This window comes from Anneissia japonica, unplaced genomic scaffold (genome assembly GCF_011630105.1).
Source record: "Anneissia japonica isolate Jap-2015-1 unplaced genomic scaffold, ASM1163010v1 scaffold458_len85933_cov152, whole genome shotgun sequence".
NCBI classification, from domain to species: domain Eukaryota; kingdom Metazoa; phylum Echinodermata; class Crinoidea; order Comatulida; family Comatulidae; genus Anneissia; species Anneissia japonica.
The window spans coordinates 48,149-65,249 of NW_022730378.1; the positions used below are offsets into that span (position 1 = coordinate 48,149).

Genomic DNA, 17,101 nt, shown 5'->3' on the forward strand with positions numbered 1-17,101 from the left:
GGGGGCTTGACAGAGTGTGTCTTACATGTATCTTATACTGTCTTGTTGAGATATCTTCTTAATGGAAAATACATTTTTCTGTTATAGAAATTGGATTATTTAACATACCTGGCAACATTTGATCATCTGTTTGATATTCCTAAAGACAAGAAGAATGCAGAATATAGAAGGTAACTTCTATTTTAAGCTGTTCAAATATTAAAGTGCTTATGTACCACAGAATGGTGCTCTATGTTTACCACATTTTACAGAGTATAAGTCCAGAGGGTGGGGCCGGGTTCCACAAAATCCGCTGAAATTTAAAGGGTAGGCAATAAGCTCAGGTAGGCCGGCTACAAAAAAGTCTGCTGAAAGGGGGCTTATAGTACAGCAATATCTCAACTATTCAATTTTAGTGAAATCATTGTAAAAATCTCTTAATTCAGCTTTTTGTAAAACATGCAGATTACAATCATTGATGGTGCTGTAACAACAGTTTAAAAAAAAATGTTAAAAACTCTGTAATGGTCAGTTCTATATTTTATTTTATTTTTTATTTATAACAAAAATAATGCTGCTGAACTCTGAGGGCAACATCTGGAAACTTTGCCAATGATAGCTTGATAGAATCCCATACGGAACTCAATGCAACATGATGTTATGGCAAATAATTTCCATTGACATTCCACACAAATAGCCACCAACTTTTGACAAATTGACATGCAGTCTGTCAGCCCTAATACGAAAACAAAAATCATTATTGTAGTGTTCATTTTTCTTCATATTTAGGTATCTTGATATGCTGATAGATTATTTGGGGAATTACTTGATTAGAATTCAACCCCTTGTAGACCTTCCTGAAGAGATGGACAATATTAAAGTCGAATTTGAGAAGCAGTGGGAGACGGGACAATTCCCAGGATGGCAGGTGAGAATCTGATCTTGGTTTTTACCATTTGGTTAGTTTGTGATATACACACACGTTATAAAGCTCCCGCATACATTAATGCAAAAATATTTAAAAATTTACACTAGTAGAAAGATGGCAATGACTATTGTTGGTTATTGGTAAACTGTAATCCAGTTTGCCTGGGTAAACCAGTTAACCTGATTCATCCAGTTAACAGAGTTAATACATTTAATCCCAATTCAGCAAGATAATTATTAAGTAACACTTATCATAATCGTGAAAAATGAAAAAGTCATTGCTAACTTTAATTCACTTGTATTTTTTTTTAATACACAGAAAGAAGCAAGTAGTGCCATGACTTACGCTGGTGCCCATTTGGACCTTTCCGCATTTTCTTCTCCGGAGGAGTTGGCATCCTTGGGTCTTGATCGATTAAAATCAGCCTTGATGGCGTTGAATTTAAAGTGTGGTGGAACTTTGGACCAACGGGCGCAGCGACTCTTCACAACGAAAGGGGTTCCGCTCAATCAGTTGGATCCCACTCTTTTTGCCAAGAGTAAATCTGGCAAAGGAGGAAAGAAGTAAGTTGTTTATTTTATACATGTATAAAAAATATATTTCATGTGCTTAATTTTTGAACATTTATCTTTCATGTTTATATTTTGTTTTGTATGTGTATACTATTTTTGTGATTTTAATTTGCCCCTTGTTATGTGGTGTTTATATTGTGACTTCCATTATTATTACCGTGTATACTCGCGTATAAGATGACCCCCGAGTTTAAGAAGGTTTTTGGATGATTTTTGTATGTTTGGCAAATAAGACGATCTCACGTTTCACTGTCAGAATTCATATTTTTTGCTGCTTTTTATGGTCTTGATGGCCAAATGTAGGGCTAATCTTCAAAATAATACAATTTTATGGGTTTTTTAAAATATTAATAAAAATCTTATTTCCCAGTATTTAAAATTGCGTTCATTTATATTAACTTTTAGAAGGTTAGTAAATTTGCATGTTACAGACGATCCCACATAAGACGAAGATGATTCAAAAGTCTAATATTTAGTACATCACAGGACGACCCCCTTTTTTTATCATAATTTGCTATTTTAAACCTTGTCTTATACGCCAGTATATACGGTATTCTCAAAGACTTTTGTATTTTTATTCATTATATCATATTTATTAAACCAATAAACATGTGTTTATCTTATTACAATTATAGAGATAGTGAAAAGCACAGAGATTTAGCTTTCCTGGAAGCTCAAGTCTATTACCTATCCGAACAACTCGGGGTAAGTGTCATCACAGGTTTAGAAAACTGTACACACTTGCACCCGATTTACATAAGAGAAATTTGTATACACGGCACATGCTATGATTAATTTCGCAAGGGTCTCCTGCTGTTTGTGTGAGGTGCATCTGTGTAAGATTATCACACATACGTTGAACTATCCCTGTAAGTTTTGGGCCCCTGGCCCGGGACTTTTAGATCTCAGCTTAGCAAATGTCTTAAGTTCAAAAAGTGCCCCTAAGCAAATATCTTTAGCTGACTTATCAAACCATTTTAGCAAAATCTTAGCTTAAAAATCGTCTTAGATGGCACATGCGTACGATCAACTTTTTAATTTTAAGCAATTTTTAAGCTAAGCAATATTGATAAATTTGACTTAAACAAAAAAATGGAATTAAGACCAATTTAAGCTGATTTCTAGTTTGATGAATCCAGCCCCTGGTGTTAGCCAGTGAGAGCCAATAGCTGTCACACCACTGTATTTGTACGATAGATTAGCTATATTTGTTGTTATATTGGTTGTTCATTACTGTTACAGGAACAACGGTTATCCACACGTGAAAACATTCAACGTAAGCAGGCTCGCACAGACGCTGAACGTGAAGATGATGAGGTTGAGCAGTATAGCGACAGCGAAAGTGATAACGAGGATGATGAAGTCATCTATAACCCAAAGAACCTACCACTAGGGTGGGATGGAAAGGTGAACAATTTTATATTTACAGTAATATGTAATAACTTCAGCCACCTGTAGGCTTCATGTCTAGGTATGGCATCTCTGAGAGTTGTGTTGAATTTGCGAAATGTTCATACATGAAGTTGTAAGTATGACAACAGTAGGTCCATCTTAATTCTAATTCCTTTCATTGACTTGCACCTGTTGAGTGAGTGTTGGGACACACGTTGCTTTGGTGATGCACCAGTTTGTGCATATACTCTTTTGATCATGGAGGAACAAGTCTTTTTTTTTGCACTGGGTTTGGTGTGGTTATAGATTTTTGTGGAATACGTATAACATGAATGTCAGTGCAATTCATAGTTTGATAAATTTAGAGTAAGATTTCGAACTTAATTGCATTAGTACAGTATATGTATTTATTACTTTTCTTTATCATTTTGTAGCCTATACCGTATTGGTTGTACAAGCTGCATGGTCTCAACATTAACTATTCATGTGAGATATGTGGTGAGCAGACCTATAGAGGTCCAAAAGCATTCCAGAGGCATTTTGCAGTAAGTCAAATATTTTACAGCAGAAATTTATTTTTAGTAAAAGTAAAAGAAATAAGGCTTCTTGAATTTGAACTTCATTTGTTTATATGCTCGTAGAAAGAATATTTATTTTTCTTTGCTTTTCCTTTTCACCTAATTTTCCCCTCGCTTTTCCGTAATCCTCTTTTCAGATAAAACCGGTAAATTTTTATGAGCATGTTTGATGGTGTGATAAACCCCACAACTCAATATTTTTACTCTCTCCCCTCAATACATGTACTGTTTAAAGTACTCTAGTCGAAATCAGTGTACCTCTGAATTAGCCTCAATGTATTTGTAGAGATTATTATATTTTAGAGATTAATTATTGCACCGCTTCCAATAGACCCATTCCGTGAGGTTGCTTACAGCCAGTCACATGACTTACAGTCAGTATAGCTATGCAGAAATTTTACAATGCAATCAGTGTGAAACTATAGGAAAGGGTAGTGTCATGGTTGCAAAAACAACCGCCCACCATTACCATGAGAAATAATTGGCAAAGAAAGGCACTAGGATTGTTCAAAATAGTGTTTATTTATTTATTCTAGTATTCACTGTGCTTTGTATGCTTTGGAATTAATGTGATCCTTCGTAAGCCTTAGCTAGTCGAGAAGTCTTATAACCATTTCACACTAGCAGAAAATATTACAACTTTTAACAAATATTAACAAGTTGTAAGTTTGATATTCCGAGATTTTTGGTTCGTTTCACACAAGCACTTTCAAACCATGAGAAACCAGAACATGTAAATAAAAAAAATGTAATGGTTCGCTTAAAAAAACCATTACCATTAAGACAAGCTTTCCTAATTAAAGTGTTTAAGCTGTTGCTTTTTTTATTTTTTTATAGCGTATTTATACTCTTTACATTAAAGTTAATATTGGTAGAAACTCTCATTGCTTTTCATTTTTGGTTACAGGAATGGCGTCACGCCCATGGTATGAGATGCTTAGGCATTCCAAATACAGCACATTTTGCTAATGTCACCAACATAGAAGATGCCCTTGCACGTAAGTTACTCACTCCCTATTCTTCTGCATGTGAAGCTGAGCTCACACTGCTTTGGCCAATGGTCAAGAAATGCATCTTCACTCTTTGTGAGCACTTGGCTATTTGTCTGTAGTATTCTGAGCGTAAAGTTATTGAATACCACGATCCGCTAACTCACTCACTACTGCCTATTATCAAGAGCTATTGGAAATGATGATGAAACTTGTACCATTTTGAGTACATTAAGTTAGAAAGTTGTATAGTATACAAATACACCATTGTTGGAGGTGAAGTAGTGAATTTTACTTCCAGAGGTGCTGTAAAATTTGGGCTACCTCCCAACGAGAATCATCCATCCACAAGGAAAGTAGAGTTCACCGTTTTATCGAAATAAAACCATGTTGTATTTGTTTTATTGTACCTCATAAATATGGAAGCATCAAACTGTTAATAATGTAGTACATGTGTTCATTTAGGCTCCGACTCCTGCATTTGCTGCTGATAAATTTTTATTTTTCATTTAATTTAGGTTTTTAGGTAATTTAGTTGTTACATGAATACATAGTCTTTACTTAACATATATTTCATTAAAGTATCCTCAAATAGTTTCTTGTTGGTATCTCATGACTTGTTGGTATAATTAGTATGTATCTGTTTTACTGCAGTGTGGGAAAAGTTGAAGTCATCCAAAACAGCAGAAAGGTTCCAAGCCGAAACCGAGGTTAGTAAGAAAATTTATAATAATAATAATAATAATAATAATAATAATAATGTTGTTGTTGTTGTTGTTATTAACAACATTTTAGAGACCTATGCGCTTAATATTACTGTATTATCCCTGGTCATTGGATGGAACACATACTCAGGTCCCTGGGGAGAATTCCATAATGTTGCAGCAGCACATTTTGTGTTTGAACCTACCAGGTACCCACTTGTACTCCTGGGTGGAGAGTAGAAAACCTTAGGTAAAGTGCCTTACCTAAGGACACAAGGTAAATGCACAGCCAGCGATTGAACCTCCGACCTCAAGGTTGAGAAGCAGAACCACAACCTCTGTGCCAAACTGCACCTATAGCTGAATTATGTTCCATTCATATTTACAGCTCATTAAATTCAAGTTTGGATGAATTGTTTCTATTTTTATTACAGGAAGAGTTTGAGGATTCTATTGGTAACGTTGTTAACAAGAAGACCTATGAAGATCTTAAGAGGCAGGGGTTGTTGTAAAGAGTGGGCAAGCAAAATGCATCACTGTATGATGTCAAAAGAGGCCTAAAGTGGTGGTTGTAAATATACACAAGTTAAATACAATGCTGACAAACACACAGGAGGGGAAGAAGTGAGATGGAGGCAGGGCATTTAGATGGGAGCACCATCTTTGTCTTGTTTTCAGGGGACAAATGTATCGATGAAGCTTAATATGTGTTTGCAAAGGAAAGTGAACATTGCAACACAAACATTTTTCTATATATGGTAATCGTTGGGGACTTGTATAGCACATAATACCGTAAAACCTGAAGCCCAGTTGCAAAAGTAGCCTCAAGAAGAAGCCCACCCCCAAAAAGCAGCCCATGGTCTTCTTTTCAAGATATCGTGGCTTCTTTTTGAGATAGTACAATACAAACACTGTACATGAATTTCAGAAAACATAATAAATTAAAAACAAGCTTGGCTTTATGCAGTAGTTTAGGCGATTAGTGCCATTTAAATACACTTCATGATATAAATTGATGTTACAGTGGCCTTATTTAATTATTTTATAGTACAAATTCACAAAATGTACATCATTCATTTTGAAAAGAAGCCCCCTCTTTACTTTGTAGAAGTAGCCCATCCAAAGTTCGGAAAAAAAAAAAAAGAAGCCTAGGGCTTCAATTCGAGGTTTTACGGTATATAACCTCAATGCGCTGTGGGGAAAACAAAAATAGCAAAATCTATCTTAGTGGGTCAACTTAAAGCTAATTATGCCAAAATAAAATAAGAAACAAACACAGAGGAACCAACACTATCGCACCGTTCACATTCAGAGACTACCCACAAGCAGTGGTTAGCTTGTACGTGACTCGCATGCGCTTGAATAGTGTTATTATCCGACCTAGTCTTCCCTAACAACAGGAAAGAAAGAAAAAGGTGTGATTTTAGTCTGCTTAAAAACAGAGACAACAATCGTCCCCATTGCAGAGCTTAGAAGCAACGACCCTGAAAGACCTCCCTCCATATTTTTAATTGGCATTACACATCACCTTTTCAGTCCAACTTTTTGGGAGAGTCTTGGCTAGTCACAGCTTTCTGTTAACTTAGGATCACTGAAACCTTCCTCAATTTTAAATACAAGCTGTGCTACTGTATTGCCATTTCAAAACAAAACAAAAAAAATATGTCTGTAGCACCAAAGTTAAAACGAGACTAAATGGCAACACATTGCATATTTAATCAAATTTATTATTGGGGCTGCAGAAATTTATTATATGGCAAGTCAACTGTGGCGGAGTAATTTTCTGTAAATAATCCTCCAATTTGAATGTCGAGATTGCAGTGTACTGGGTATGGGCCTAAATATAAATTCTGAAACAACAGCTCTGACCATAGTTCTGCTTTTAGTAACAGTGGCACATTCGTACCATATGTATTATCCTCTGCCCTGTCCAATATTATTCACTATTTGAGTAATTGGATGTACAGTTATCTGTTGGGAATTTCAAAACCGTGTTTGAACGATTTTCAATGTCTAGTATTTTGTAACAAGTCATTTATTATTCTGTACTTTTAGAATGAAACAATGAATAAACAAATGTAATGCTAATTGGCTATATGCAAACACTTGATTTTATTTCCAACAGTAATCTATTTGTCTACAAAACATAGCAAGTAATATATACAGAATGATCATTCTTTCCATTAATAAAAATGTACCAACACCGACATCAAGTACATTATGCTAAATAGCCAGACAAACCAGTGGCAGATCCAGAAATTCAAAATAAGAGGGGGGACTTTTACTGATGGAAACTCCACACCACCTCAGCCCCACCATGGTGGGGCTGCGTAAAGAAAATTTATGAATATGGGACTCTCACACCTAAATTTGGTTAAAATTTTCTCCTTTTCTCCATTTTTTTTTTAAACTTTGAAAAATTTAGGGGCCCCTTGAATCTGCCACTGCAAAAACCAACCTGTAGGAGTCTGACAATACCTAATACTTTAGCTAGTATTTACACAAAATAACCACAAAAAGGACAATTTATTAGAATATTTTCTGTAAAATATCAAATGAGAATGCCTGATCTCTTTTAAAAGGGTAAATTAAATTAGTGGGTTAAAATTTACTGCAAAATGTGTATAAAAAGATATAAAAAAAACAACAAAAATTTATGTACAGTTAAACTTGCCTAACTCAAATAATTTCCTAATCAATTTTATTTTACTGTATATGCCAAATTGTGTATTCCATTACAATCTCCAAGTCTAATAGTTTTTCAATGCCATTTTGGATTTGACATAGGCAAGTTCAACTGTATTTTGGGTTTTGAAATGTGCTGACATAATTGTTCTTCAATCAAATTTATCTATGATGGCCATATGAATGGTACTCTGCAAAAGTTGGTCAAATGTCGTAACTAGAGCCATAGCGCCAGGTTAGAATTTATGGGAACAAGACCTTTTTTCAATTTGCAAATAGATTATTGTCACATAACTGGGAACAATATCTGACCATTATTTGTTCTTAGTTCAGGCCTATAACGAGCACTTACAGCACCATGTCTCTCAAGATTACTAGTGGGCCTAGAGCAGTGTGTGTAGCAAAAGCTCCGTAATAAGATTTGCGAAAGAAATGCCAAAAAAATAGTGGGGGTTTTTTCCATTTGATTACTATTTACAATCATTAATCCTTCAGTGCTAAATACAGGTGTATTGATCTGGACAAAATATCTGCTTTGCAATAAGCATGCTTATGTTAATTCAATTTCGCTACTCTGATGGTATTGTGATCCAGACTCTGCACATTAACCATCAAGAACTTGATCACCAGTTAATGTGTAATGCAAGGATGTCTACAACTTGCTTGTGTTTACCACACACTCTCCATCAGTTGTAGATAAAGTTGAACCTATAGTGTGAACAAAGAAAAAAAAAATTTTTTAAGTTAAATCCCATAACCAAAGCAAAAAACTAAATAATATGCAAAAAGAGTTAAACTTGCCCAACTCGAATAATTTCTAAGTCGATCGAATTGTTGTGTTTACTGTTAATTAACAATCTGTAAGTCAAATTTTATACGAGTTACTGTTTTTTATAACAATTTTTCAATGCCATTTTGGATTAGACTTAGGCAAGTTCAACTGCATACAAATTGTTTTGTCCATAAAACACTTAGGTTAACAGATGTAACAAGCAAAGGAAGTGTATTGACCATAGTGAAGTTGATAGATTATTTAAGTCTACCCTTCTGTAGACTGTATTAAGGACCTATTATCATTATTTGGATTTAAGGAGTACGTATGTTTTTGTTCAAGGGGTTCTGTGCAAACCATTGTTAAAAAAATATATCCAGCATACATGTTAGTAGGTTCTACACTAATTCGCATGGCTATGTAGACCGACTATTTTGCATTCTAATATAGGTAAAGAAATAAATTTAAAATTAGGGATTTCTTTCAATTTAATGGTGTCCATCATCAAGTCCCCTGAATGTGGTCCCAATAATTTATAATTGATTCTAAATGTCAACAGCAAAGTTGTAAACATTGATAGTGCACTTCTTGTAAATTACAACTGCACCAAACACTCATTACAAGAAGATCATTGTATCTGTCAACATGTCTGATTGGTTTACCTGCTGAGGTTCTGTGGTAGGCTTGAGATGATTGGTCCATAGCCAGTGGCATTATCGTACAATTCGAACAGAGGGGCAGCAACTAGCTTGTAATTTCTTGGAACAGCAAATAAAGCTGCAGAAATAAAAATGTAAAATAATATACAGTATTTAATAATAAATATATTACCATATACTCACATATTAGACAAGGGTTACAATAGCAAATTACGATAAAAAAACGGGGCCGTTTTATACGCATAACATACAAGTTTTAGATTTTTAAATCATGTTTGTCTAATGTGCAGATTGTCCGTAACACGTGATTTACTACTGCAATGAAGCTAATAAATGTTAGTATGAATGCATGCAATTTTAAATACGGGGAAATAAGATTTTGATGAACATTTATTATAAACATTGAACATAAAATTGTAATATTTTAAAAATTAGCCTTGCATTTGGCTCTGTTTTTAGCCAGCTATATGCAGTATCAAGATCACAAAGAGCAGAAAAAAGTAGGTATTCCCACAATGAAACGGGGGGGGGGGGGGTGTCATATTATAAGCCCGACATAAAAAAATCGTCCAAATATTTCCTCATACTCTGGAGTCGTCTTACACGCGGGTCGCCCTATACGAGTGCGGTATTTATATAATAAAATATTTTTTTTTTAAAGGGTATTCATGGCAAAATTATTCTTAAGTTTCATTAGAAATTAGAAGAGAATTAATGATTTAAATTATGCACTTAATATTTTAAGTGGGATACCAATACCTTTTTCTTGTAGTTGCACTAAAAACAGTCGTTTGTGTTCCTTAGGTTTGGTTATATGTGCTGGAATATACGGGTACTAAAAGAAACAGAAATAGCTCAATTAATATTATCAAGAATTTATAACTATGTACGACACAGTAAAATTTTGTAAATATCATTTCCTAATCATGTTTTTATTTTATCTTACGGACTGAAAAATACTGTTGGTACTTATGTTTTGTCCACACTATCATATTTTATGTGCAAAATGTGTGTGATATGACCATATATGGGCATGATGATGTCATATTCTACATCCAAATATGAGCATGTCAAATTTATTTGTCACATAAATAGTGTGGACAAAGATTAAGGTATTAAACTTTCAATTGAAAATAATTCCTCACTAATTAAAGAGATGCATAAATGATACCATTTCTATATTCTATGCATCTACTCTTAAACTGGCTGACACACAAATCTGTAAAATCTCAATTTTCTGGATTTGTGTCTCATTGAAAAATTATAACCGAGATCTTCTTAACCGAGTAATTTGCAGAAGCAAGCAGAATTTATTCATCATGAACCAGAACATGCCATGTTTTCTTTAGCAGTACTTTAAAAATAGGCCTATATGGAATCATTTGTCCTTTTCAGATTTAAAAAATATGGGTTATATTTTACTCTACCTGAGGAGGTTCAAAATTAGGGCGCCACCAATTGCCTATCACATCCTCAATCACCCATTCTTGAGGTACACCATCTTGTCGGCCAAGTATCTATCCAATTAGAGACAGTAATAAGTCATTAGCATTGTAAATTAATAGTACAGTATATTAATATTTTAAAATCATGTAGCCCAGTGGTTAATTGAGCGATCGGGAATTGGAATGTGGGACTGACACTCGGCATTGGCACATGTATACTGTTTCCCTCCATGCAGGTAGTCAGTGTTACAACATGACAAATACAGGTTGAGAGAAGCCACTTCTAGGTCATCTAGTGTATTGGCAAGTTGAATGGCCGAGTGGTTAAGACAGGGGCACCACAATGTACAGTACGGTTCCGGTGGTAGAGCAAGTCTTCTCAGATAAGGACTATAAACCGTATGCCCAGCTTACACAATTTGGCTCATGTGCACTTTTTAAAGAACCCATTACATCTTTTGGGATGATTAGGGGGTTACCCCGGTGTACTGGTTCATACAGCCCCGGTTGTGGACAGAGGAGAGATAGCTTAGGCACGAAGAGACCCTTAGGAGAGAAGCAAGTTATTGAACAAGCTAGTCCACACCTTGAGTGCTTTGAGACTTCGGTATAAAGCACTATATAAAATCCACTTACATTACATTACATTGAGCTTCCTTGCATTTATCTATTTTGCTGCGTGACATACACATAACCAGCTATCTTCCAGGGGACAATTTGCTAGTGGAATAGCACGCATGTGGCAATTCATATGGGATCCTGTGGCCCTTACACATTCTAAGTTGAATTGCAATTGAATTTGAACAAAGTACATGTATTTGATGTGTCAACAAAAAACACAAGTTACACAAGAAAGCTACATGAGAAAAATGCTGGTAATAGTAAGTTTATGTTATGGACAACATAGATACTGTAGCATTCTTCTTTACAGGTATACAGGATTTACCTCTGTCAGTAAGCGTTTCAGGCCTTCCACTTCATTCTCACCTGGATTTAACTCACCACCTGGTCTATAGAAGTTGGAAAAAACATAATTAGTAAACTACATGTTAATATAAATATAAATAGATAAATAATTAATCTTCTCTTTTATTATCATTTCTTTCTATTATTAACATTAAATTGTCTATACTGTATTGGTACTGTATATTGATATTTGATATTTAAGTGCAGTAAAGATGAAATCAACTTACAATTTAAAGAATGTTGTGCCTAATTGCAAAAGTAGTACGTGTGGTAAGCCATGCTCATGAACAATAAGCACGCCTTCAACAGACCGTCTCGTCCCCATTTTATTGAACTCATCCCGCATCCGCGCAAACCTCTTCGCCACTGATGGGTCTTTTTCATACAGAGGATCCTTGGTCCCAAATGTGTAGTTTGTTAGAGGATATCTGAAATATGTAGCAAGCAAACATCAATAGACTTGGCCTAACAAACATTCATTGTTCTAACATATTTTTGATAAAATATCAATACAGGTGTACTACTAATAATAGGCATAGGGAATATAGGTACAGCAGGCTAGTGTTGATGTGTGCCATGCTATTCTGATTAAGGAATACTTTAATATAGTTTCGTCAGGTTTTGCATAGGCCAGGCCTCTCTATTCTATATAGGCTAGTCTCTACCTACACACAAAGGCATCCCAGCCACACAACACACATTAGGCCTATTTGTATTTAAATTATTTTCAGCCTCTAAACCAACAAGTAGGCCTATCAACACATGTAGGGCCAGCCTAAGCCTAATGCAGATATCATTGATTTATATGATGTTCTACAGGCAGCTTATCATTAAATGGCTAGGCCTAGCTAGCCTAGTGTTTAGGGCCTAGGATAGCTAGGCTAGTAGTAGCCTAGTACTATATATAGCTTAGAGTGCTGCCTATATAGGCTCCATTTCGAATGGCAATTATTATGTAATTAAAAATAGGTCTATCTAGTTTAGGCCAGGGAGTGCTGTAGTTATCGCCTAATGAACAAGTATCCTTCCTCAAGCTAGGCCTAGGCTACGTAGGCCTGCGGCTAGTTTAGGTCTTCTATTCTACAACTAGGCCTACGAGGGGCCTAGACTCTAGGCCCTCTAGGCTAGCTCCTCTTCGAGATGACAAGAAATCGTCTTAAAGAATTAATATCCTGACTACTAAATGATTTAAAGACTCAAGAGTTAAAGTAAACACAACTCACAGATGTGTTGTTCTTTCCAAGGGTCCTCCACCTCCAATAACATTGTACTTTTGGTTGTAATCCCTACTTTTAGGCCAACCTTTATTAGACCCACGCGGAGTTGTCGCCATTTTTGTTCCTGTTTGTTTGCAACTACGATGTATGGTGGCGCTATTTTAATACCTGGCACTAAATTTACAGTTCACTCAAAAATAAAACTTGGTCCTCATGTTCTGATTTGTAAGCTATAAACATGAATGATATGATAATGTTTACTATCTTGATGTGAATATAGCTGTGCCATACAACACACAGAGGTTGGTATCACTAGAGATCAAACACAATTTATAATTACAGTAGGCCTATTCAGTCGAGCCTAAATAGATCTTGTTGTACACAGTGCGGAACCAATCGTTACCGTACTCATTCTATGTTGAAATAAACACAAATAATAGTAAAAAGAAAATAATTGGAAATGTATTTTGTATAATCAATTTTTATATTAAAAATTATAACGAAAATATTGTTTAATTGCCAGTTAACAGAGGCACATGTAATATCAGGGAACAGTGAAATTTAACTGTTCCATGGTAATATATACTGCAGTATTATTTTATATATACTCTTAAATTGACAGTTGAAATTCACATGACCCTTAGCAAGATCAAGAAAGCGATTCTTGGTAGGAGAATTACTTTATTATATATTTTTTTTCTTTCTTATTTTATTTATGTTTTTTTTTACGAACAGTTACGTCACACCGTTTCCAACTAAAGGCAAGGACAATAAGCTGAATTGTTGCAAATTTCTGTCTCTACACATTGATAATATGTTTGAGGATGAGCCGCAATTTAACTCTTTTTTTTTTCTTTTTTTTTTTTATAGATTTTCACCCTATACAATAGTGATGGTCAATGGTCATACAGTATATTTATATGGCGCCTTCCACAGAAAACCGTCTCAAGGCGCTTTTGAAGCCACAAGAAACGAAGACAAAGGAACGCGAAAGGGGGGGGGGGGTGCGCACCCCCGATTTTGAGATAGCGTCGCCATAACTACCGTGTACACGCAGGTACCTCGGCGTCAGTTTGCTGGGATTCTATAGCTTCCACCAAGGATAAGCCTATGGCTCCCCTACCGTGCACTGCTAAGTTGGAGGTGTGACTTTTCAGGGTAAAAAAGAAGTTAACTACAGAACAACTTAACTACAGAAATTTAACAACAGAACAATATATACGATATAACTACGCCATTTCTAAAAAGACAGCGTGTTATTACCTATATTTTGCAAATTTTGAATTACCTGCATTTGCTTCTCGGTGCTGCTGTTGAGATAACCTGGGTTAAAAAAAAAAGAACCTAATTTTTCATGAATTGTACACGGCTTTATATAGGCTATTTGTTGTATTGTTACATTTTATCGGTTGCTTGCATGATTTTCCTCGCTCAAAAACTAGGTCTTTGAAAAGTTCGAACTTGATCAAAAATGGACCTACAGAGGGCATATACTTGTCGTCACTTGTTACTTTTTGTCGGTTACTTGCATCGCTTTTTCTCGCTCTTGTAGGCCTCTGGAAAGGTAAAGCTTGATGGACTTTTCCACTAAGCCCCGCCCCTTGGATACTGTTGCTAAGATACCACAAAACGACAATGTAAAAACATAAAAACTCTTTTAGGCCAACCTTTATTAGACCCACGCGGAGTTGTCGCCATTTTTGTTCCTGTTTGTTTGCAACTACGATGTATGGTGGCGCTATTTTAATACCTGGCACTAAATTTACAGTTCACTCAAAAATAAAACTTGGTCCTCATGTTCTGATTTGTAAGCTATAAACATGAATGATATGATAATGTTTACTATCTTGATGTGAATATAGCTGTGCCATACAACACACAGAGGTTGGTATCACTAGAGATCAAACAAAATTTATAATTACAGTAGGCCTATTCAGTCGAGCCTAAATAGATCTTGTTGTACACAATGCGGAACCAATCGTTACCGTACTCATTCACAAACACTCAAACACAAATAATAGTAAAAAGAAAATAATTGGAAATGTATTTTGTATAATCAATTTTTATATTAAAAATTATAACGAAAATATTGTTTAATTGCCAGTTAACAGAGGCACATGTAATATCAGGGAACAGTGAAATTTAACTGTTCCCTGGTAATATATACTGCAGTATTATTTTATATAATACACTTAAATTGACAGTTGAAATTCACATGACACTTAGCAAGATCAAGAAAGCGATTATTGGTAGAAGGATTACTTTATTATATATATTTTTTTTCTTTCTTATTTTATTTATGTTCTTGTTTACGAACAGTTACGTCACACCGTTTCCAACTGAAGGCAAGGACAATCAGCTGAAATGTTGCAAATTTCTGTCTCTTCACATTGGTAATATGTTTGAGGATGAGCCGCAATTTAATTAATTTAATTGCTGAAGAATTTCTATCTCTTTTTTTTCTTTTTTTATAGGTTTTTCACCCTATACAATAATGATGGTCAATGGTCATACAGTATATTTATATGGCGCCTTCCACAGAAAACCGTCTCAAGGCGCTTTTGAAGCCACAAGAAACGAAGACAAAGGAACGCGAAAGGGTTTATTTATTCTGTAGGCCTACTTACAAAATTTGGACGAATGACCGACTACCGTATCTTCTGTAGACCTCTTTTAATTTATGTCGATGGGACTTTGGTTAAATTTGCGGCCTTGGAATATTGGACGGGGACCTGATCTATTTAATGTGTTGACAATATCAACATTCACGTAAACACTTCACATTAAACAATGGAGTGAGTGTAGACCCCCTTAGACCTCGTTAAATCCTCAATAAAATTTAAACATTAAATTTCTCTAATTACAGTAAATGGATATTTCGTCCTGTTGGACTCTCGTCGAAATGTGAAATACAAATAAATAGATGGAAATTATCAAAAGTTCCTAACTTCCAGCGAAAAATATTCGAACAGAAGTTATAAACATACTTTTATTATATATATATTTTTTAATTTAATAATTTAAGTTCTTGATGAAGATACTATTTTTTATAGGCCTATCTATACCGTAATATTTTCTTTAAAATAATACAAGGCCTATAATCAATTTACCTTGTAGACTACAGTACATAGTGTATTTGGCGAAATCTTACCATATACAAATTCCATTACTACACTGAGTATTTATTTCGTTAGCTGCATTGATCACAATATAACTGTTAATTAAAAGTATGGTCACTTTTATAGTAATTTGTTATTCCATGGATAGAACCAAGTCTTTCTCGCACACGTGCCATTATTAGGCCGCATGTTCCAACAAGTTATGCCACGAAATCGATATTATGCTCTCACATGTAGGCCTATCAAGTTTATAATCGTCACTATAGAAACCAAGCAAGCAGAATAATTCCTTCACCTAGGGATAGCTGACTAGCCTTGACCTAATCATCACCAGGGTGGTCCTCTTCTACCTGCTGTCGCATTAAGCATTTTTGTACAGGCCCACTTCAAGCGTGAAATCTTGCGTAAACAAAGCGTGCTTCACGCGTGTGCCACACCCCTGCGGTACATTTCCTGGTGATAAACGGCTGACGGGATTGGACATGATAGTTAACTACATCTCGATTGGCTTGTTTTCGAGCTTAGTAATAATTCACCGGTGATTAGAGCTTGCTGTGTTACCTGTGCGATGACGGATGGTGCCGAGTGACTGCGAATTCAACCCAAATAAGGAAGTGTTGCAAAACACTTGTACATAACTTACGAGAGTTAAAGTAAGTCATAAAATATAGGCCTATTCGTGGTAATCAAAAATTATAGGCCCAATCCCATAACGTTTGTGCACATTTTTCACCGTTTGTGACGGACTATCCGTTATTCTAAACTTTCAAAGTCCTGCTTCTAAACAAAAAATCACTGTGCTCATCACGAATTGAACCAATAAGCACGTACTTTAACTATCTTTCTGTATTCTCAGATCTAAAGGAATATGCTGCATCGACTAATGGAAAGATAGTGATCGGGGCTCCTAATGCAGTACGGTATGTTTTTCAACGATTAACAAGGACTCTCAGTTTTGCACTGCTGACTCTCAGTTTTGCGCTGCTGCCAATTTATTTTGTCCTTTTGGCGTTCCATAAAGGAATGGTTTTTTTTTTTTTTTTTTTTTTTTTAATGCTGAACAATATAAGAGACTAATTAATTTACATTTTTTTTT

The 17,101-nt window shown here is 35.2% G+C and overlaps 2 protein-coding genes across 2 annotated transcripts in view; one reads left to right on the forward strand and one right to left on the reverse strand.

Annotated features, from left to right (window-relative positions):
• LOC117114905 (splicing factor 3A subunit 3-like) overlaps positions 1–7,230 on the forward strand; it is a 9,892-nt gene extending 2,662 nt beyond the window's left edge. Inside the window, exons 6-14 of the mRNA XM_033258519.1 lie at positions 88–170; positions 769–907; positions 1,226–1,470; positions 2,115–2,184; positions 2,722–2,886; positions 3,306–3,416; positions 4,357–4,447; positions 5,093–5,148; positions 5,577–7,230. Coding sequence (XP_033114410.1) covers positions 88–170; positions 769–907; positions 1,226–1,470; positions 2,115–2,184; positions 2,722–2,886; positions 3,306–3,416; positions 4,357–4,447; positions 5,093–5,148; positions 5,577–5,654 — 1,038 coding nt within the window. The 3' untranslated portion in view covers positions 5,655–7,230. The remainder of the gene's footprint in view (positions 1–87; positions 171–768; positions 908–1,225; positions 1,471–2,114; positions 2,185–2,721; positions 2,887–3,305; positions 3,417–4,356; positions 4,448–5,092; positions 5,149–5,576) is intronic.
• A 5-nt stretch (positions 7,231–7,235) lies between these two features.
• On the reverse strand, positions 7,236–13,048 carry LOC117114906 (cleavage and polyadenylation specificity factor subunit 5-like). The gene is made up of 7 exons (XM_033258520.1): positions 12,893–13,048; positions 11,897–12,097; positions 11,650–11,713; positions 10,686–10,775; positions 10,018–10,093; positions 9,262–9,376; positions 7,236–8,535 (listed from the first exon to the last, which is right to left on the reverse strand). Exons 1-7 carry the CDS (start codon positions 13,000–13,002, stop codon positions 8,514–8,516), a joined length of 678 nt encoding a protein of 225 aa, XP_033114411.1. The 5' UTR covers positions 13,003–13,048; the 3' UTR covers positions 7,236–8,513.
• Positions 13,049–17,101: the final 4,053 nt, after the last annotated feature.